The 22,855-nt window shown below is 40.6% G+C and overlaps 1 protein-coding gene across 5 annotated transcripts in view; it reads right to left on the bottom strand.

Annotated features, from left to right (window-relative positions):
- The window catches only part of dip2ca (disco-interacting protein 2 homolog Ca), a 234,798-nt gene that overhangs the window by 10,573 nt on the left and 201,370 nt on the right, over positions 1-22,855 (bottom strand). For 4 of the 5 annotated variants that reach the window (XM_044219310.1, XM_044219314.1, XM_044219313.1 and 1 more), the window contains 10 exons: positions 16,437-16,517; positions 15,381-15,504; positions 12,592-12,713; positions 11,670-11,781; positions 11,169-11,278; positions 6,263-6,393; positions 5,648-5,816; positions 5,286-5,456; positions 3,020-3,049; positions 680-741 (listed from right to left, as the gene is read on the bottom strand). In XM_044219310.1, the coding sequence (XP_044075245.1) occupies positions 680-741; positions 3,020-3,049; positions 5,286-5,456; positions 5,648-5,816; positions 6,263-6,393; positions 11,169-11,278; positions 11,670-11,781; positions 12,592-12,713; positions 15,381-15,504; positions 16,437-16,517 (1,112 nt within the window). The remainder of the gene's footprint in view (positions 1-679; positions 742-3,019; positions 3,050-5,285; positions 5,457-5,647; positions 5,817-6,262; positions 6,394-11,168; positions 11,279-11,669; positions 11,782-12,591; positions 12,714-15,380; positions 15,505-16,436; positions 16,518-22,855) is intronic. The other variant, XM_044219312.1, reaches the window with a different exon arrangement.

Genomic DNA, 22,855 nt, shown 5'->3' with positions numbered 1-22,855 from the left:
TATTAACATAAATGTGAATAGCTACTGAATGTTAGTAGGCATGCTAACACTCATAAACTAACATTTATTATGTAACTTTTAGCATGTTAGCTAACATTAGCACGTATCACGTTAACAAAAACAAGTTAGCATGCTATGTTAAAGTTAGCATTAATCTCAAAGTGTAGCTGTGGCTGACAGTGACTTGGTCATTAGGGTTAGAGGTATTCTGTCATAAACTTAATGATGGACTGGTGGAAATTTTGACCAGTTGGTGGCGCTAGATGAAAAGTCAAGGGATTACCAACGAAATTAGGAATCATCCGCTTTGTACCATGAATGTCTGTACACACTTTCAATAAAATCCATCCAATATTTGTCAAGATATTTCAGTCTGGAACAAAGCGGTGGACCAACAGACAGGCCAACAACCATCCCAAAACTACAGGTGATGAATAACGATGAAAGGTAAAAGATAATGTTTGACATTTCCTGTGAATGTTTTAATGGCAGGGATCTTGTACACCATCTAGTGGTGTGTTTTTTAACAGCATGATTTATCAGTGCAAAGAGGCTAATCAATTATGTAATAATTGATTTCTTTGTTTTGACTTATTCCATCTTGAAAAACATCTAGTTAGATTAGTTTCTCAGTTAAAAAAACAGTGAATAAATTAGATGTGTGGTTTGTTTAACTCACCTGTCATGCCGTAGCGCTCTCATATCAACGTACACCGTTGTGGGGTCGGGTCCTGAGGTGCCCTGAGAAACAAACCGCAACAGTTAACACTGCAGGGTCACACAATGCCTTTTTGTACAACTGCATGACAAAAACCTCTACTACTACAACCACTACTACTACTCCTCCTAACCAGGGCGCTGTGGAAGCTACTGCTCGTGCATTAGTGCTCACAGAGACAAGCTTTCCCTTCACAGCAGAGGGAAAAGCTTTGGGTTTGAGAGCAAAGACGGGATCCCACAAAACCCTCTACAACATTTACAAAATGGTGGGGAGAACAATGTGGGAGCGACAGCAGTGGGATGATTTTAGAGGGAAATCAGCAAAACAAAAAGCAGATTAGAATATAAACAAATATATCCCAACATTAAAAAAAAAAAAAAAGCTTTCTAAAATTTGATTCTACTTGATCGACATGCAAACAAAAAGTCACAATAAAACTCTTTTAGAGGGAAGAAAAGAGGGGAAAGTGATGCCAAGCCAGGGGAAAGGAAAGATGGAAGAAAGGGGTGATGATGACGTAGTTGAGTGATTACATCCTGGTACGTGAAAACTCTTTAGTGGCAAAGCCAACAATCTGCCCTGAAAAATATACACACATATAAAATCTATGAAAAATGTGATATGATTTGAGCTACATCTGGACTACATATAAAAATCTGCTAAATGTCTTAGTTCTGTGTTGACTGCTGTACTCCTACGTGAGTGAAAGTGAACATTTTGAAGATAAATCAAGAAAAAGAAAGAGATAAAGACTCCCGTTCCGACCTCTCTCTTCCTCCACCATTCCTCCATCCCCTTTTCTCTCTCACAGGTGATTCAGGACAAAAACCCTCGCAGAGGGGAAACTGTGCACAGAGCCCACCACCGGAAACACAGCGGCATGCTGGGAGTCAGACGCCCAGAGCACAAAATGGCAGATAGCATCATCTTTGATGACTGCTTATCTAACTTTGAAACTCCACCAGAAGAAGAATATTTAGCAATTCATTGGCAAAGCGACAACACATGGTGGAGAAGTGGTTTGAGACGTTTCTGTGGACTTTTAGAAAATGTTTTAACGCATTTTCCCATCACTGGAATCTATCGTAAGTGCCCGGTCACACCAGAAAGGGGCACCACAACATTCATTTTCACGTTCTCGCAGGTGGTGCCGAAAGCCTACTACCATAGATGGCCGTCAGTCGCTAACCTGACAATAAGTTAACCGTTTGTTCAAAAGACGCATTTGGCCCATCGACTCCTGTCTCATGGTTGGCTGCAGACCGTGTTGCGTCGCTTTTATGAAGCAGTCTATCCTCTGGCAGAGCAGGGTAATGTCTGTAAAACTAGATGGCTCAACACAGCTAACATGATCTTCAATTTTGTACTCTCCGTTTCCTCAAAGGTCAGCGTTGTTAAAAGAGTTCTCCACCGATTTAGCATTGCACTCCTATAACACTGTTGGACTCACGATGGACAGTTTAAAAATATCTATGCAGCGGAACAAGAGACGTCTTTTTTATTACACGCAGTCTTCTTCCTTGTCAAAACCTGGCACCTACATTACCCATAATGCAACTCAACCACAGACAGTTTGTCCGGAGATTGGGGTGTATTATGCTAGTAGCAGCTAATGTAGCCTCGAGCCGCTAGCCTCAAGCAGAAATGAGGAGCGTTTAGTAAATAATCTGGGGTAAATAATTCTTCCACCACTGCTCCACACCCCCAGAGTCTTTTTCATTTTCAAACTTGTAGTCTTCTGCCCCAACCGACACTGACTCAAGTGACATCACTTGATTTCGTGCAGCTCACTCTGGAGACACAAAAGGCTTTGTACACCTTTTTCCACATATGCAGTAGTACTCCCCAACACCTGCAAACAGACTTTGATGTGTAAAATCGATGGCGTTCCCCTTTAAGATGGCTTGCAATTAGTTAATGGTGCAGATTTGCATGTCAAAGTTCATGAAAGTTGAACTCAGTGCAAAAACATTCCGCAAATTTACTTCACCTCTGTGGGCAAATCCACACAGTGTTGATTTTGGTCCATTATTTTGTAATTTTGTCATAAATGCTGGTGTGACCAGGCCCCAACTTTTGTGAATCCAAGCGGACTACAGCGCCGGTCGTCTGTGAAGGAGCAAGCTACAAACTTTTCAGACACACACCTTTCAACCCTAAAGGGAGAACTGGAAACAAAATCTAGATTTTCAGAGGAGCAATCCTTAAAAACTTTGATCTAAAGCCAGCTGATGAGTGATGTGCTGACAAGCGGCGGAGGTGGAGGTGGTTGGGGGGGGATTGATGGTGGTTCCCTACCTGGTCGGCAAGCTTTCCCAGCCTGTGAGGCTACAGCAGCAAAGAGGGGCGGAGGAGGAGAGGAGGAGGAGGAGGAGGAGGGCGGAGACAAAACCAAGTATGAGATATGTGGGCGGGGTTATGATTAAAACAAGGAAGGAGGAGGGAAGGAAGAAAAATGTCAAAATGGAAAACTCAAAGAAACAAAACAAGCAGTCAGGACTGAAAAACGGTTCAGCCAGATGTTTAGTCATTTAAAGCCGCTAGAAATAGTTTTGTTAATTTAGGTTATAGAGTTGTTATTCAATATACTGTGTAATATTAGTTGTTTTGCTGTAATATTAGTTGTATATTGACTGTTAATTCAAGTTATGAGCCATGCAGTTAGAAATAACTGTTCTGTACAACAACACTGTACTGCTAATTGAATGACTAAATTATGTTAAAAATCTGTAATATTTAAAAATTCTTCATATTGGCTTGAATTTTCATCGTATCTTACCATTAATATCTATAAAATGGTCAGCAATGTTTTAATTTATTAGAAACTTGGAAATAACAAGAGATCCTTTTATTCCATTCAAGAACAGCAAAGGGGGAAACTTTGTGACATTTACATATGAACTTTGGGAATAACCTGATTTGATCAACTTAAGGCTGAAATGTAAGAGCAATGATCAGCTTGAAATGGAAGGATGGAGCTGAACCCGAGAGAAACGCTGAAAAGCTCAATGTCTCAAAAATGGGTTTGTTCGGACGAAAGATGAACACGAAGAGAATGACTGGAACCTGTAATCTAGTTCCTCACAAACATAACACTGTTGCTGGCTTAATACCCTGATTCTCATTCTTTCATTGACATCCATGTATTCTTTACACTTCAAAGCAAGAAATTATCAGGTTTCATGTGCCCAGGACTTGTGAAAATCATTCAACTGATCAACAACGGTGTAAACTTTCAATGCAGTACAAAGCAATACAACCAAAATAGCAGTTATGTGGTTCCTCCACTTCAGCAGTGATGGGCTAACCAGCAAACCCCAAACTGTGGGGTGTGAAAACCCATTTAGGGTTGTATCTGTGCGCCTTATAGGCAGAGATGAGTCCACTGTCCCTGAAAGCACCAATTTAATTTAAATGTTTTTTTTCCTCAGATGAAAAACACGCATGCAGCTCCTAATCAACAAAAACAGTTCCAAAAGAATGACCTATTTAAATAAAGACATTTTGCCCAGAGTCAGACGAGAAGATGGATAGCAGTTTCATCTCTGTGCATCCAATACAGACACAGGTCCAGGACGTGTTTAACCTAGCTTAGCACAAAGACTGGAAGCAGGAGGAAACTGTTAGCCTCCATCAGAGCAAGCTAGTTACCAGCTGCTAGTTAGCTGGGGATTCAGTTACAAGAGCTGTCAAAATCACTATATGAACTGGACCTCCGAGATGCTACATCAGCGTTGCCTGGTGCCAAAAACCAAATAATCGTACAAGGAATTATTGTATTTCACGGCAAACTACCAGTATTGTGAAAAAATTAAACTATGACACGTCCAAATCATACATTTAGGGGTTTTTAGAGTTATTGATTGGACATCTTACAAAAGGGCTAAATTATTGTACAAATACTACCAAGCTGTCTCGTTGTCTTTTTTAGAGGTGTTGAATACAAATATGTACAACATGTGAATACGACAGTTTTGGAGTTGTAGGAAGGTGTATTTTTCCACTTTTGACATCAAAATTAGCAGTTTCCCCCACCTCTAAGCAAGGCTTAACACACCCTGGACATACTGTATCTCTGCACAGGAGGCAAAGAGATACTGATGTCCACCTGTTCGTCTGACTCTGGATAAGAGAGCAAACTATTTCTTGTATCTTGTAGACTATACAATCACAAACTCAGCCGGTCGCCATTTATGAGCTAATCTACAGTTAAGTGGCGTTTCTGTTGTGTTTACCTAAGTATGACAGAGCTAATATCCTTTTTACTGTAATTTACCTTTGAGGCTAATAGACATTTAGCAAAATACAAAATACCTGCTAACAAAGAGTTCAGCTTCCGCTAACTTCTCCTACAAAACAAACAAAAAAAACCAAGCAGCTATGGTCAACACCAGCTGACGTATCCCTGGTCATAAAGAACAAAGCAGCTAGTTTCAAATGTGAATGCACAATTTCAAAAGTGAATCCGGCCACAATGTCGCAGCAAGAAATGTCCTCAGTCTCTGCAAAAAAGCAAAATGGAAGCAGAGACAACCAGGAACAAAGAGAGGAAAGTCTGACTGACCTGCAGGCAGATTGCCAGGTTGACCCTGCAGCCGAAGGAGGTGCTGACGGCTCGAGGGTGGAGTCCCAGGTCCTTGAAAAGTTTGGAGAAGGACTGTGTCAGGGCTGTCCTGGGACGCTCCTCCGCTACAACCACACAGGTCCTCACCCGAGACAAGTCCAACCCTCGAGACTGAAGGGAACGAGGAGGACGTAGAATAAGAAGTTATTTGGTGACATTTAGTATCTGTGATCGATTCCCTTGTATCTTTGCATGACACTTACTTGCATAATTGTTTCTAAACTTCCTTGGGTTTCTTGTTAAATTCATAAAATGTCAAGTGTACAACACAAACTCTCCTCGAGACAGTGCGCCCCCTTTACCTTCAGAGAGTCGGTCTGCAGGCCGAGGCCTTTGGTGCAGAGCTCCATGACGCTGTAGGAGCAGAAAGTGTCTCGGACTTTATACTGACTGACGGCCGACAGCCAGAGAGCCGGGTTCACCTCCAGCTCGGACGGAGGGATCAGGATGGACTGGTGACCTGAGTACACACTGCAGAGACAAACCAGACAAGAGAAGCGTTGAGAATGGAGTGATTATGTTGGAACTGATGGAAATAAACACCCTGTGGACAAAGTTTTAGTGACTTTCAGTGTAACCAATTGATTGTGTATTATCTGTGATATTTCTCTTTTATTCTCTGTTATTCTAGAAACAACACACCAAGTGTAAACCTGTACAGCCTTCCGGTAAAGTACAAGAAACCTCTGTAGCGTCTTCTAGTGTATTCTAACGGATACACCACAGTGAAACAAACCCCACAACCAGTGATATTTATTAAGAGATCCCAAACGCCATCACAAAATGAATATGTGAACGGTGCATGTTCAAAAACAAGAAGTTAAGATGTTCTTCAAAACGTCCTCTCTGACCTGCCTTTACCTCTTCTTCTGCATCTACCCTCCCTGACTGGAGCGGATTCTGTTTGTTTGTCTGACCTGCAAAGGCACCAGAGGACGAAGCCCAGGCCGCAGTACGGGTCCAGGCAGATGGCGACCTCTCTGGACGGGTAAAGCTCACACTGCAGCTTGATGGAGCGGCAGAAGGCACTGGTGGCTGTGTGAGACATCTAAACAGCAGACAGACACGCGACACTCAGTAAAGGTACAGTCATTAATACACATGTTCAGTCCAGAAATCTTTATTTTTGTAAAGAAAATGTACATTTCGTGCATGCAATGGATCCATTTTTTTGAGCTGCAACTTCTAGATACACGTAATGATTTCAGGTTACTAGTGTCAAGAAACTGCTGCTTATAACAGTCATCGGAAACAAGTGGGGATATTCTCATGTGATCTTTCCTTTTCTTTTTTAAGCAGAACTGAGAAACAGAAAATATCGTTTCTTCAGACTCACACACACGAAGAAAAACTAAAGGATGAACTCAGGACCTCCTGCCCTGGTGAAGCTAAAAATGATTAATTACCTAGAAATATGGCCACAGCGCACTGATTAGCATAACAAAACTTCAGATATGAGGAGCCTCTGGCTGCAGCAGTGACCTGATGAATTGACCGCCTTGTTTTTCTCATTGTGTTTTGGCACCAGCGCTGCCCGTTGTAGCTTTAATGCACTAGCATTGACTGATTTGCTCATTAAGAATGGTGATTAAACATAATGGACAGGCAATTTACCAGCACATGAGAAAATACGCCGGCATTGTTTCCTTCTGCCCTGCTTTTCCTTTTTGCTGATTAGTGTGCGTTTCTCAAAGCGTTCATAAATGAGGCTTTTGTTTTTTTTAATTGTGATTATGATGCAAAATGACGTAGCAACAGTCGCTGATGGTGTGAACATTGACAGAAGAAATAGCTTGTAGCATCCAGAGTATGATACAATGACCAGCAATGGAGAATCATTTTACAGCTGTCTGTTTATCGAAGATATATCAGGTCAAATCTAAGAAGTGAGGTTTCAACTGTCCCGTAGTATACAATGTAGCTGTGGGAGGTCAACAGAGCACTGATCATAGTGATTACTTCATCTCAGATCTCGACATCATGGCTGAGGCAGAACAAGTTGTTTCACAGCTGTTCATTTCTTCATTCCTGACAGGAACCCTGGGGGTTGCTGCTACGGCTTTCAAAGCCCTCCATCCGTTTATCCATTAGCTATACCCGCTTATCCTTTAGAAGGTCGCAGGGGGGCCGGAGCCGGTCTCAGCCGACGGCCCACAACCAGAGAAACCCACGGGGAGAACATGCAAGCTCCACACAGAAAGGCCCCAGCCAGAACTAGAAGGCGAACTTATTGAATAGAAACTAAAGCTATTAGCCTCCGGTCTGATCCAATGTTAGATTGTGCTGTTAGTTCATGGTACTGTGCCGTCACTAAAACTTTGATAAAATACTAAGATAAATCTGTCGAGCCAATATATTGACTGATATTATTTTATCCCAGATATAACAATATCTGCGTTTATGTCAGTCGAAAAATGACAGTTGCAGTTAGGAATTTAGAAAGTGTTGCCATTACATAGAGTTTACAAGTTTATTTGACAGTTAATAAAAGTCCTGCTCAGTAAATACTGTATCTTAAAAAAAACAAAACAACCCCCCCCAAAAAACAAGTTAAGCGGTCTTTAACAATATCAATGTTGGTTTTGTAAAAAAAATAAAATAAATACATATATTATAATAATAATAATCCAGTATTGGTTGGGCTCTAGTTCCTAGTTTCAAAAATATCAGACATTGGATGCCTCCATCATGATAGAGGTTATTTGACTGTGAAAACACCACGGACAATGATGGAAAAACATCCAGGACTTTACCTTTCTATTCCTGACAAAGTTCAATATATTGTATTTCATAGATATATTTGAATGTTGTCAATTAACAGAACCTAAACGAAAAATCTCTAGTTGAGATTTTTGGCTTTCAAAAGTCTCTTTTCAGCCCAGGCTGTTTTACGAACACAACTTCCCATCAGGTGAAGGTTTTTTTGGTTCTTTAGTAGGCTACAGCATGGTTGTACAAGTCGAGTACTAATTCTGTTTACATTTTTGGGATTTACCCAGTGGCCTCATTCTGAATGATTTAGGGAAAAAAGCAAGCAAAAGACGTAAAGTGTCAGATCCGATTTACCTTGACAATATTCCTTTTCCCTCATGTATAACAGAGAAATTCATATATTAACGTTAGCTGAAATGAGCAGCCTCTTCTCCGCTGGAAACTATTTCATCTACAATTATCTTCAATCTTCTCTAATGTACACTGTGATCTCAGGTCGCTAAAGGTGAGACTAATAACTGATAAAATGAGAATATTAACACATCACATCAGAGAGAGAGAGAGAGAGTGCCCCGACACAAGGTTAGAGTCAGGACCCTGATCTGGATTAATCTGTTAAATCTGGGTCCAACTAATAGAAGAAACCGAGTGGTCTCATTTCAAAACGCAATTAAAGCCATTACCTGAGGTTCATTTTCTGTCTGGGTTTTATTATTTTGTCAACTGAAGGTTTACATTTTCAGCAGACTTGTGAAAATTTCCTCAGTCTTTAGCTATCAGCTTTACTGCTGTGCAATATACTCTGTTTTCAGTTTAAAAATTCCCTATTGATTGATATTTATTCATACTTCTATTACTGCTGTGCAATATCCACCATCTCATAATCATCTTAATAAGATACACTTGACAGTAATCAATATTGCACTATTACTTATTACTTATATTATTACATTGTATTATTATACTGTACATACTTATCAACCTCTAAATCCACTTTGGCACTTACACTTATTTTAGCTTTTATACTTTATATCCACTTGTACGTAATTTATCTTACCTGTATTATAGTGTATTATATTTTGATTTGTCTAGTACGTCTCTTCCTGTGTGCACTGACCTGATAGTGAGCAGCTGTAACAAAAGAGTTTCCCCTCGGGGATCAATAAAGTATTTCTGATTCTGATCAAATTTCAGAGAATAATAGACCTTTAGAGCATTGGTATTTCCCTTTCTAACAACACTTATCACCTTTAAGATGTGCCTACAAAATAATTTCCTATTCTGCTTGTGTTTCTTTTTATTGTCTGGAAACAGATTCATCTTCTCTATCAGCTCTCTGTGAGCGTCTGTAAGCAAAAGGTTTCAACACGGATGGATCAGAGACTGAACAAGAAAAGGTCTTATTTAATAGAAGTTCGCTTCAGTGGATTCAAACACACACACAAATCCTTGTACTTCTATCTTTGTGAGGACCATCATTGACATAATGTATTCCCTAGCCCCTTACCCTAACCATCACAAATAAATACCTAACCCTAACCCTAAGTCTTAACCTTCAAACAGCCCTTTGAAGTTGTGAGGACTGGCCAAAATGTCCACACACACAGTACACACACACACACACACACACACACACACACACCAGATGAATAGTGGCAGAGAAATAATGAGTTGAGTACAGGATGCAGGTTTGTTTTGCTGCAGCAAGAATCAATAGGTGCTTTAATCTTTAAAATGTCACCACCATCTAACTACGCACCTCCAACACTCAGACTATCAGTCTCCTTATATTGTTGAATAACAATATAAGGAGTGTTGTACTGAATATACACAGAAACATGTCAGCGCTCGTGATGATGATGCTGGGCCCCAATTATAGCTTTGAAATTTTGAGCGTTAATCAGTGTTAATTAAGCCAAACGGTCTTAATTCTTCAAATGTCAAAACATAAATGGGCTGATGTTGTCAAATTTCACTTACAATGTAGAGCCACTAACTATCCAATCAGTGTAATTTTTTAAACAAGACAAAGTCTATAGCCATGCTAGCTGCTGTTATGGTCAATGAATAAATACTGAATACATGAAAGCACTGAAAGACAACTTTTTAACAATAGTGGGGCAAAACAAGTTAAGTGTTGCCTGAGTATGGTGCCAAGTAATGATCATGTTGTTACCTAAAAAAATCAATTAAAAAAAAAAGTTCTTTGAGCTAAATATTACCTAATATTACAGTTAGCAACATACATAACATGTAACATGTAAATGTCAGCATGTTTATCATGTTATCATTTCCTACTGGGCGACATTTAGCCATTATATGCTAATGTTAGCATATTAATATATTAGCATATTAGCAAGCTATGTTATGTTATTATGCAGCGTTCATTTCATATCTAAACTGCCATAATTTCCAGTTTCCGACATGTAAATAGAGTTTGTGTCAAAATCCAAGTTGTGTCACAACTGGGAACTCAGATTGTTCTGAAAGCTCAGATGTGTCTGACTAGATAATACAGTGAAAACCGAAGAAACACGGACGCCTCACGTCTGCCAAAATCCATCGTTCAAGACAATTAAACCCAAATTTATGGAACATGGTGCTACATTATCAATACACATTATTTTTAATCCTCATACGACCAACTCTGCAGTCATACAACTGTCTCAACTCCTCCGGTGATGTGAACAATCACAAGTCGTAAACATGGGAATCTTTCTCATCTCCACCATCCATCCATATGGCGTGAACACGATTATTTTCATCAAAGCTGTACTGTCACACACAGAGAGTTCTGTATACTGTATAATGACATTCTTAGCTTGCCCTACATACTGAAAAATTGTTAAAAAGAAGAAAATTGGAAAAGGAAAATACAAAGAAAAGGGATAGAAAATCATCATCAAGTTTCATCATCATTAGTTTAATTATTAGTCGCATCTAAATGAACTGAAATGTTAGGAGGTGGATATTTCGACCTGTTGGTGGTGCTAGATGAAAAGTCAGAGGATCGCCACAGTTATTAAGATTATCCCTCCGAGGAACACGTCCTGTTTTAGGGCCAGAAAAACTGACTCGGCTCGGTGTGTGAGTGTGTGTGTCTGTGTTTACCTTGACTCCAGCGAGCATGCCTGTGGTGGAGACACTGAAGTCCAGGTAGGCCAGGGTGTCGGGGTTGGACGGTTTATACAGCAAAGGAGGTTTCTTCTTTGGCAAATCGTCTAAAAAGAAAAATAAACCCCTTCAGTGCTGCTTCAATATATATTATTATTTAATTATTATTTATTTAATTTGTTCTTTTTTTCCCTCCAGTGTTTGTCTCATTGTTATGGCATGTCGGCACTGTTCTTCCCACAGATCACCTGTCTATTAAACAAAATGAGCTTCATCAGTTTCATCAGTTTGAGTTTCTGTACGTGGTGCTCTCTGTCACAAGTCACTGGGATTCAAACTGTGCAGAAGTTTCCTTTTCGCTTTTTAATTTGAATAAAACTTTGTAGAAACAGCATAGCAATATTTTAGTCTTTATAGTTAGTAAGAGACTGACAGAGGTTCAGTTCATCTGTATATCTATCTTTGTGAGAACCTGTGCACGCATGTGTGTGTGTGTACCTGTGTCCAGCACGGGGGGCCAGGTCCGGACGTCCACGGCAGCCGAGGCTTCTTTCGACCTCAGCAGTTTACAGATTAGCTGTGTGGTCATCACACACACCGACCGGCTCACCTGCACAATACAGTTCAGACAACTTGAATCTGATATAACGCGTCAGCAGTAAGCAGTGAAAGGAACAGTGTGGAAGAGTGAGCCTCACTTTAAATCGCACTTTAAATTGAAACAAAACTGTTAAGTTCAACTGCTTGTGAGATTTATAGCAAAGTAACTGCAGCTCTGACCTCCTACATCGCCTCCTGCCAGCTCTCTTAAAAGATGAACGAGGCTCATCGTTATTCACAACTCACATTCATTCTTTTACTTATTTTTCCAGACCGCTGGCGAGCTTCCCGGTTTCTGCAAGCTGTCGAATCCTTTGCCCCTTCACTCCATCTTTTTTTTTTTTCTTTTTAAATGAGTTGAACATGAGCGACTTCTATTTATATGGAATTTCATAGCTATAATGCTGAAAATTAACTTTTTGACAAAGACGTTTCTACGAGGCAGGATCCTCTTGCACTTTGAATGGTGAATGTGAGGTTATACTGTTCCAAATATCCATCATTTAGGACTTAAATGTGTCTTAAATTTACAGACAGAGAAAAGTAGAATAATGATGATAGATTAAAATGATTAAACTCACTTTTTTTCAGATGGCATTTCATATCGGTGCCACCTACAGTAATACAGCATCAGTGTTGAGTATTAAAACAGGTGATGGAAACGTGTTTTTTGTTTTTTCTGCTGTGAATTTAGCATTTCTTAGGCTCAGTGTGCGATGGTTACTAATTAGTTTCTGGATATTTCAAATTGTTACAGTTACAACATGAGACAAGATGCTCTTTGGAAATCACAAATAATATGGCAGATTAAGGTTTTTACCTCCACGATCATCTTGACGGTGGGCAGAGTGGTGGCGATGTTCTGTGGGTGAGGCGGTCGCACCGTGATCGGCACGCAACCCGCGTAAAGGCAGCCGTAAAACGCCACAATGAGGTCGATACCTAGAGGAGGGGGAGGGGGAGGAGGAGGGAGAAAGGAAGAGGAGGGAAGGAGGATAAGGAAGAAGAGGGAGATATGGATGGAGATAGGAAAGGGAGAGGAAGGGTGTGAGGGAAAAATGGGAGGAGAGGCAACGGGAGGAGTAAGAAGGAGAAAAGTGGAAGAGGATGAAGAGGGAGGGATGAGAAGCGAGGGAGGAGAGAAGGAAAGGAGGGAAAGAGATGGACAGCAAGTGACAGATGAAGAGGAGAGAGAAAGAAAGGCAGGAAGATGGAAGGAAGAGAGAAAGGAGGAAGGAAAAGGGAGACAGAAATGCACAAGAAAGGGAAGGAGGAGGGAGGAAAAAGAGGAGAGATGGGAGGAAGAGAGGAGGAGGAGGGGCACGGGAAGAGGACAAGGTGGAAGAATGGCGAAGGAAAGAAAATGAAGAAGGGGAAAGGAGGGATGAAAGAAGAGGGCAGGAAAGACAAGAAAGAAAAAAGAAACGTCACACACACACACACACTCACAGAGGTGAGGAGGTTAAGTATTGAGCGGCGGACTCTGGAGGCGATTAATTGAATGCTGCTTTAAGAGAATCTCATTCCTGCAAGGCTGCGTCCGTCCTGCCGTGATGGACACGAGGCTCTGTGTCTCTGAGGGAAATTACAATTCTTTCCGTTGTCCTTAATTTTCCCTGCGGCGCTCTCTTCGATGTGACTGCCTGACTGAACTGCTCTGAATGTCTTTGTCGTGTCCTTCCTCATTTAAAAACATACAGAGTTTGTCCTTATTTACATGCCAGCACACAAGTTAAAGGATCACTACAAAGTTCTGGCATGTTTTAGTCAATTTAGCACAAATCATGTATACCAAAGGTGGAAATTAGCACCCGCCACCCATCAAATGTGGGTGATTTTGTGTAGTGGCGGGTGAATTTGCTCAACCTACCAGCCACGGTGGCGGGTGAATGAAAGTAGCTTAACAGAGAGATTTGTGACATTCCACAACGCAGATTTGTGTGTGTTGATTGATTTACGCCGTCAACTCATGCAGAGTAACATGAAGAACACAAGAAAACCTTAAAAGTTGCAGGTAGATGCCGGTAGCCTTTGAGTGGCTAGCTTACGTTAACTGGTGGGTATTTATGATTCACTGTACTGATGGTTTATTTGTAAAGCATTTGTGCGTGCATGTATGTGCGTGCGTCATAGGTGCGCTCCGGTACTTGAACAAATAGCATTACACCCACTGTGTGTGTGTGTGTGTGTGTGTGTGTGAGAGAGAATATCGGTATTTTCCTTAAGAGTTTAAATAATTACCTTATGAAACAAAATAGATTATTGCTTGAATATCGTAGAGCTTGTTTTATTATTTTTCACATGCAGTTACCCGCTGCCAGTGTTCTAACGATTTCTGCTGCCTTGTCGAAAAACTCTACTTTGTTTCCAGTTGTGTATATCCCATAAAGACATAACTCTCACAGTATTATGACGTCTTTATTTATGTTTTTTGATTACAGATAGGGGTAAGTGTACTGTCAGAATATGGGTAGCATACTCTATTATAATATCTTTATTTAAGATTTCAGGGGTAGCAATATCCCTTATCAAATAATGCTCCCACTGCAGAATCATTACATCACTACTCACTCCATGTATACTGTAAGAATATGGGGAGCATGATGAAATACTATATTTTAATATTTCAGGGAGATTGTGGGTACCGCTGAGCAGCACATCTCGATAGGTAGCACATATCGACAGAACACTGGTTAAAACAAGAAAGTGGCTGGTAAAAAAAAAAAATTGTGGCTGGTAGATTTTGTAATCTATTGGACAAATTGGACAAACAAGTTCAACACTCAAGTTCAATTTCCAACACTCTGTATACTTGATAATACTGACCATTTAAAAAAAGAAAGGCAACTATGCTTTCATTTCACTACAGTATGACAGATGCCTGAGGTATTCTGTCACATGTCTGCTTTTATTTTTGGCCCAAGTCTTATTATTGTTGTACAGAAAAGTATGTGGACATGTGAACATATAATGTCGACACCCAAACATTTCACCCATATGTGACTGTGAACATGTTATTCCAAAACCATGGGCATTAATCTGCTGCTATAACAGCCTCCACTATTTCAGTTTCAGGCTTTCTACCAGATGTTGAACACGGCTGCAGGGATTTGCTCCCATTCAGCCACAAGAGCATCAGTGAGGCCCAACACTGATGTTGGGCGATAAGGTCTGGCTCGCAGTCGGCATTGCAGTTCATCCAAAAGGTGTTGGATGGGGTTGAGGTCGGGGCTCTGTGCAGGACAGTTCTTCAGCACCAAACTGGGAAAACCATTTCTTTATAGACCTGGCTTTGTGCACGGGGGCGTTGTCATGTTGAAACACAAATTTGGAAGAACACTGTTGTCTAAAATGTAATTGTATGTATGATTCTCATTAACTGGAACTAAGAGGCCCAAACCATGAAAAACCCAGACCATAAGTTCACTACAAATGTGTCCACATACTTTGGGCCGTTTAGTGTAGCTTTATAACATGGGTTCAGAATAGTTTGCAAAGCTGTTTTACTGCCTTGTGAAAATTTTGCTAGCAATGTTCACACCAGGCACAACATGCAAAACATCAGGACATTGAGTTGCAGCTTCATACCGATCTGTGGCCAGTGCTCACCTGGAGGGTAGACCAGCGCGACGTGGTCTCCGTCCTGTAGGTGGCCCCGTTCAGCCAGCATGCCGGCGATCTTCTCTGCCCTCTTATGCAACTGAACACAAGTCAGAGAGCTGGCTATCGTACCCTGGAAGAGGTCACACACACACACACACACACACACACACACACACACACACACACACACACAGAAAGATGATTGACATATTCAATCAGCAGTGTGTATCAGCAGATGTCAAATCATATTTTCCGTTGCAGCATCTCGGTGCTGAACAGCTGTAAACAAACCAGTGGATCATATTGCCATTATGCAAACTAACATAACTGTCATACAGAGCCAATTCACACACAATCTCATATACAAACTGCATCATAATAATAACAACAACAACAACAACAACAACAATGCCTATTCTTTTTCACGCACAAACAAATGAATAAATATGCCATGAATCATTCTTTCTCTGTCATTCTGTCTTTTTTTTGTCTCAAGTGTTCTGTCATTCTGCACACACTGTATAAGAAATCCAAAAAGCACTGTAACACAAAGCAAATGCTGCAACATAAGGGACATTTGCCTTGTTCATAACTCATATTATAGTGGGACAATCATGGAAAACAAAAAAAAAAGTGCTATTTCAGTGTGAAAAGTAATACAGAGAAACGGCTGCAGCTGAAAAGTTGATCCAGTTATTTTACTGTTAAAACAGCATTTTAAGGTTGAACTTATAAGTATTTAGCTATGACAGCTGCCTGATAGTGATAATACGGTTTGAAGGAGGCATCTTTGTTTCAGTTCATATGATCATCTTCAGTACACTAACACACAAGCACACACTTGCTAAGAATTCCAGGTTCCCACAGGTATTTTTCCAACGGAAAAGGGAATAGATCTTGGCAAGAATTCCCACTAATACTGGGATCTCGATTCTTGATATTTAACACTAGTGCGAGCATCTAGTTTGTGCAAGTTGCCACAAATACACACAGCCGGTATGTGCACACGTGTGATGATAGGCTGTGTCTGTGTGTGTGTGTGTGTGTGTTGTGAAGTCTTACCCTGGAGTTGAGCAGTGTGTACAGGACGTGGTCTGGAGTGGTCTGGGCTCTCCACTGTAAAACCTCTGACAGGAAGAGGAACTGAAAACACAAACAAATACGGGAACAGTGAGACTGAGTGACGGCACACAAACACACATATTCACAAATAAAAACACACACACCCTGAACACATGAATAAGGCAACAGGGCGGCAAACAGGGAAAGAACCGGGAGAATCCAGTCTTCTAGTGTTGGACTGTAAAACATATCATGCATCACTCTGACAAAGCTTCTCCGAATGAACATTTTAAAGAGTGCTTTTGCTGACCTCCACTGGTTTAACTTCTCATCTTGCTGCAGTGATGTACAAGTGTACTCCAGGACTCCGTGACATCACTGTTGGGTGTGGTTACAGGTGCAACAGAGCACACTTCTGACCACACCCAACCACACCCATCAGTGATGCTGGCTGTGGTGAAACAAGCTTGAAACTTTCAGCCAGAGAGGCGCTGCTTTTCAGTCTCTCTTTGAATACACCAAAACGTCCTCATTTCTAACCACTGACCACTTTAAGGTTAATGAGTAATATGTAATGTGTAAATTATTGCGTTTTTCAAGTAACTTGCCCAACACTGACTGTCATAAGTTGCATTTTTTTTACAGCTGACTTGACTTCAGTCACAAAATTAGCATAATTTCTTGGAAATGCAGCTGCGAAGTCACTCGTTTTGAGCCTCGGTATCATTAAAGAAACTCTGCTAGCTCTAAATATTTTAGCGTTTAGGAACTTTGTTGCAATACTGACAGTGAATACTGATGAAGCACGCGATAAAATGCAATTTTGGCAGCTCAGTGACTTGCAGTGTGTTGAAGTGTTAGGGGGCTGCATTTAATTTGGAAGAGAAAACGTTAATATGGATGGAGGTATGAGAGCAAGGTACGGCAACAAGGCTTTCTACTTCACAACAGAAGAGACAAGAAGACAGATGGAAATTAGAGATGGGAGGAGAGAACAAATCAAGAGAGAGAGTGTTTGTTTCTGGCCTCATGAATTTTTCAAGATTTGCTGCCGAGTGGTGAATCGCAGGGAGGATAAATCATGTTATGTTTTGTTCTGCCAGAGAAAGTCAGTTTTATTTGTATGTGTGTGTGTGTGTGTGTATGCTGCCAGCCCGTTGCCATCGGTGATGAGGATTCAGCTGTCAGAGTCCTAACCCGCCAACCGCAAAGCAAACGGACCTCCGCTCTGCGACGCACAGCGTTCGTCACGTCTGGCAGGACTCTAGGAGCGCTTGATTTGTACGGCAAATTTCACCGACTGAGACTGGCGGTTCAGAGATGAATTATTATGCTGGAGGAGCTCATATGTGAACCTTTGTTCCTCCAGCTGAGGGTTGAAATAAGCAAGTGTGATTCTTTTTCTATTTCACATTCATGCAGTTGCAGAACAAATGGTGGGTGAAAGCGATGGCTGAGATGGTTTTCTGGTCAACAGACCTAACGGGAGGTTTTCTTTGCTTAAGGGCACTTTGGCAGATAGTTTCACTATCACTGAAGTCTAACCAGTAAGCCATTGTGTTCTGCTGCCTTATGAACAGTATTGTGTGTAATGGAATAAAGTGGGAACATTACTGGGTTGTCTGTTCAGGATGTTTAACACCTTTATTGATACTCAATTATACATCAAAAGACTCAGCATGTCTTCGTGCTTTCAAGTAAAAAAAATATCAGAATTAGGAGAATTGCAACAACAAAATAATGAAAACAAAGTGATAAATTCTAAAAGAAAGTAATTTAAAGCTAGAGACCCTGTCCTTGTTAAAAACCTCCAAAGAAAAAGACTTACTATTTAGACAATCTGATAACAATGTCAGTAAACTGTATTTATGGATGCAATAAACAATGTATTACTTTTTTTGGTAATGACCCCAAAACTGAGTGATGTTTTTTAAAGCTGCAGTATTCATTTTTTTGGGGGTCAGCTGAACGAGCTGTAAACACAACACTGACATAATATCACCTTTATTAAGTTGTCACGGCTAACGTGTTAGCAAACAGTGGCTTATTTACCCATCCAGCAGATTTGGAGTCGTGTTTGTGTCCACCTGATGACTCTGCTTTTAGCTCCGTTTTTGTCTCCACCAACTCCTGAGAAAAATATCTGGTTCTTTAGCTGCTAAATGCTCCACTTCTTTCACCAGCTAGTCTCTGACCGTGTCTGTCTGCTGTGTGGTGATGGGCAGGTAGCGTACGGTGGGTTTATCAGAACTTGTTTGCTGAATAAAGCTGCATGCTGCTGCTGGAAACGAGGTTAAAACAACAGGTCAAAATAGACTAAACTAAGAAGTGAGAGGAGCTGCAGAGTTTGGTGATAATACGAGGGACACCTTTCACATGACACACAGTCATTAGATCCATTGTTAATATAAAAACATTGATCAGAGCAGGTTTAAGCGATGGTGTAATATCTCAGCTTTGTACCCTCCACGTACAAAATGATGTCTAAAGGATAAAAAGTAAAGTCAAATGTCCATATTATGCCACTGGCTCATTCTGTGAGGTTGTGTGATCACCGTACTGTGTGTTTTATATAAGCTGTCACCAGACTAATGCCTCAGTTATCATGATTGTTAATTTAAGTGACTCCGCTGTGCAGGAACCCTTTAAGTGGCGTATATAACCTCCAGTGTTCTCCTGCTGAAAACGTCACTCAGCTCCTCCTCGTCGGCCAAAGTTTCCCGTTTCGCCGTTAAAACCCGTGTAGTCGACACTCTGAGTTTGGCTGACGAAACGCTCTCTCATCTTCTCAAAATCAGCTTCATGCATCCCCGAATCTCTCGGGGGTAAAAGATTTAAAGAAGGGTTTCTCCCCCCGATGAAACATCACTCAGCTGCTTGTCGGCTCGACTCTGAGCTTTCATAAAACTTTCATAACAGCAAATGATGGTCTGCTTCCTTTCCAGTTCCCTCAGTTTCCTGCCTCATACATTAACGCTTAGGCGTTTATCCAAAATGCCCTGAAGCGGCATGACTGCACACAAGCAGCAGCCCAAACAGAGTAAAAGCCCTTTGTCACAACTGATCTCCCGATTGTGGAACGTGTGATACACAATCTGATAAAACATGGCAATCATTCAAAACCTCCCACTTAACCATGACTTTCTTAAAAAACCTTAAATCTCACATATATAATATCAATGGTTAGAAAGTATTCAGAACCGCCTACTACATACTGCTGCTTTTCATAGTGGTATGTAGTACGAAACTGTTCGATCGAGCCAGTTTCTGGTTTTGGAAAGCTGAAGTAAACAACAGCACGGCTAATGGCAAACCACCGACACTGTGTAGCATCCCCTTATGCTCTAAAAAAAGAGACATTATAAATGAATAATAATAATAAATAAACGTAATGGCTTTGTTATGGGTAGTAGGACAAATGTAGCTATACGTTGGCTGCGGCCTTGGTCTCCTTACACAAGATTAAATTACATTCATATTCCTCTTTGCTTTGTATTGTGGGTAGTGTTTGTGTAGGCTCTATGAGCAGAAATATTTTTGGTTACATTATATCATAGAAATTAAATTTAAATATACTGTATGTGTCTGTATATAGTTGTGGAATTATTCATCAACCATACTATTTCATTAGTAGGGTTTTATTTATGTTAAACAACTTATTCTCGATATATATTCCACTTTTTAACCATCAATATGACAGAAAATTTCAATGCACTGCAGACGAAGAATCTTGCATATTTATTTCTTGCAACAAATAAGAAAGTAACTTAAGCAGCGACCGGCAGAAGTGGTACTAAATGAAGAGCCGTTTGGGAGCCGAAAGAGCCGGCTCTCGGAAAGGAACGGATCCATAAGATCCGGATCCCTTCAAAGAGCCGTGATTCCCATCACTCTGGTAAATGGCTGCAAATGAGTCTTAATATTTCCTGAGGCGGCTGAGGTCCTTCAACATCTGCCGGACAATGCTGAGGATGTTTTATGAGCCTGTGGTGGCCGGTGCTGTCCTGTATGCTGTTGCATGCTGGGGCAGCAGGTTGAGGGTAGCGGACGCCAACAGACTCAACAAACTGATCCGTAAGGCCGGTGACATTGTGGGGGTGGAGCTGGACTCTCTGGCGGTGGTGTCAGAGAGGAGGATGCTCGCCAAACTACACGCCATCTTGGACAGTGTCTCCCACCCGCTCCATGACGCGCTGGTCAAGCAAAGGAGCACCTTCAGCTGAAGACTCATCCCCCCACAATGCACCACAGAGCGCCACAGGAAGTCATTCCTGCCTGTGGCCATCAGACTCTTTAACTCCTCCCTCTAAGTGTCAGTCTGTATGACCCTAAGTCACTAAACTGGACATTGATCATTAACATCTCTGCAATACAATAAATAATTGTGCAATATCCTGTGTAATACTTCTGTGCAATATTTAGTTTTTCCTATTTATTGATATTATTCATACCTCCATTACTGCTGTGCAATATCCACTGTCCCATAATAAATAAGCTACACTTAACTCGACAGTACATGCACTACTAATTACTTATATTACTACATTGCATTATTATACTGTATTATCATCATCAACCGGTAAACCCACTTGGTACTGCACACTTATTTTATCTTATACTTATACCCACCTGGTACTTAATTTATTTTCTGACCTGTTTTTATAGTGTTTATAGTGTATTGTATTATATTTTTTTGCTTAGTACTTTCTCCTGTGTGCACTGAGGTAAAGGCGAGCTGCTGTAACAAAGAGTTTCCCTACGGGGATCAATAAAGTATTTCTGATTGTGAGTCTTAAATTCCCTCAATATTACAAACTCCGACATTTTGCTCCAGCCGCATTAGGCGCTTAACATGCTAACGCTCAAATTCAACAGGCTAACATGCAAAATAAACAGTAAAGCAACATTAAAAATAAAATAAAAAAGGCTAAAACTTACAGCTTCCAAATTTGAAGTCGGTATCGATCCTTCCTTGAGCTTCAGTTTTGAAGCGAATCGTGGTTTGTAAGTTACTGGCCTTAGTTGAGAAAGCTAAATTGGTTAGCGCGCGCATTTAATAGTTTTAGACTTGTTGTGGGGGCATTTCCATCAAAAATAAAGAAGTTAACCCACCAGGTCTTCACTTCCTCGGATGGTGGGAGTACATGAAGACTTTTTTTTTGTTGGTTCTTGCAGCAAACAGGACAGAAATCGGCGTGCTTTGCTCGCTTCCACATCTTCGCGTTAGCAAGAAACTAACGACGGCAGACAGCGAGGTACGTCACTCTTTGATTGGATTAAAACATAAATCTTCTTCCCGTTTTATGTTTGCCTGCTGTATGTTACCTTAGCGTGGACGGGAATGATTGAAACGTCTTTTTCACCGTAAGTGTTGCAATATAGGGGCATTTGCGGCTATACAGTGATTACAAATAATGTGGGACAGGCGCGTAAAGTGTGTGTTGGAGGGGGGGATAGCTAAAAGTCGCCAGATGACGTAATACGTTCATTTGCATGTTGATGGCGTCATCACGCAATCATTTGCATACAGCTTAGTGCGGTGAGGGAGAGATCACCTTAATTTAAGACATAGAAAACGTAGATAGAGAAATCTTTGGCCAAATAATCACAAACTCACTAAGGGGACATCGTGTATTTGAAGTAAAAAAAAGTTAAAAATATTAAAATATTTACAAGATCAAACAAACTATTTACATATTTACAACATGTAGTAACATCTTAATCCAGAGAGAAAGAGTGAGAGAAGCACAAACGAACTATTTACATATATGCATGGAAATGAATTACAATTTAATATATTTAAATATATTTCTTGTCTTTTCCCTGATGGTCTGAATAAGTCGCTAGTCGCTTTTTAGAAATAAAGTCGCTAAGAGGGTCTGAAAAGCTGCTAAATCTAGTGACAAAGTCGCCAAGTTGGCAACACCGCTTGGACCCCCTCCTCCTGCAGGTCCTTCTCAGGTAAACGCAAACATTAGCTGTTATAGGCATCCGAACAAATGAGAAATGCTTGTGAGAATCTCTAAAAGATGACGGAAAAGGAGGGAAATATAGAATGCTGTTTCCATCCAACCACTAAAAGAAATTATTGTAAATTTCTCAAATGCTGCAAAATGCTAATAAAAATGTGTTTCCATCAGCTGGACTGAAACACTCTTTCTGAAACATCAAATACAGTAAAACGAGATCCTTGCGAGACAAGACTCATTCCGGACGAGATGTTCTTCATTGTTAACTAATATTGCTCTTTTTTCCCCCATTTATGATGTAGACTCATATGGAAACATTTGTTTTGAAACTTTGGAGATTTTATAAAGAAGAAACAGTTTTTTAATCTAAAGAGCGAAGCCACCTGTGTACAGATTCAACATCGAAGTAGAAGTTTTGTTTTGTTTTTTTTTACCAAAAACATCTTACCA

Source organism: Siniperca chuatsi, linkage group LG13 (genome assembly GCF_020085105.1).
Source record: "Siniperca chuatsi isolate FFG_IHB_CAS linkage group LG13, ASM2008510v1, whole genome shotgun sequence".
Taxonomy (NCBI): Eukaryota; Metazoa; Chordata; class Actinopteri; order Centrarchiformes; family Sinipercidae; genus Siniperca; species Siniperca chuatsi.
This window is presented reverse-complemented; position numbering and strand designations above follow the sequence as displayed.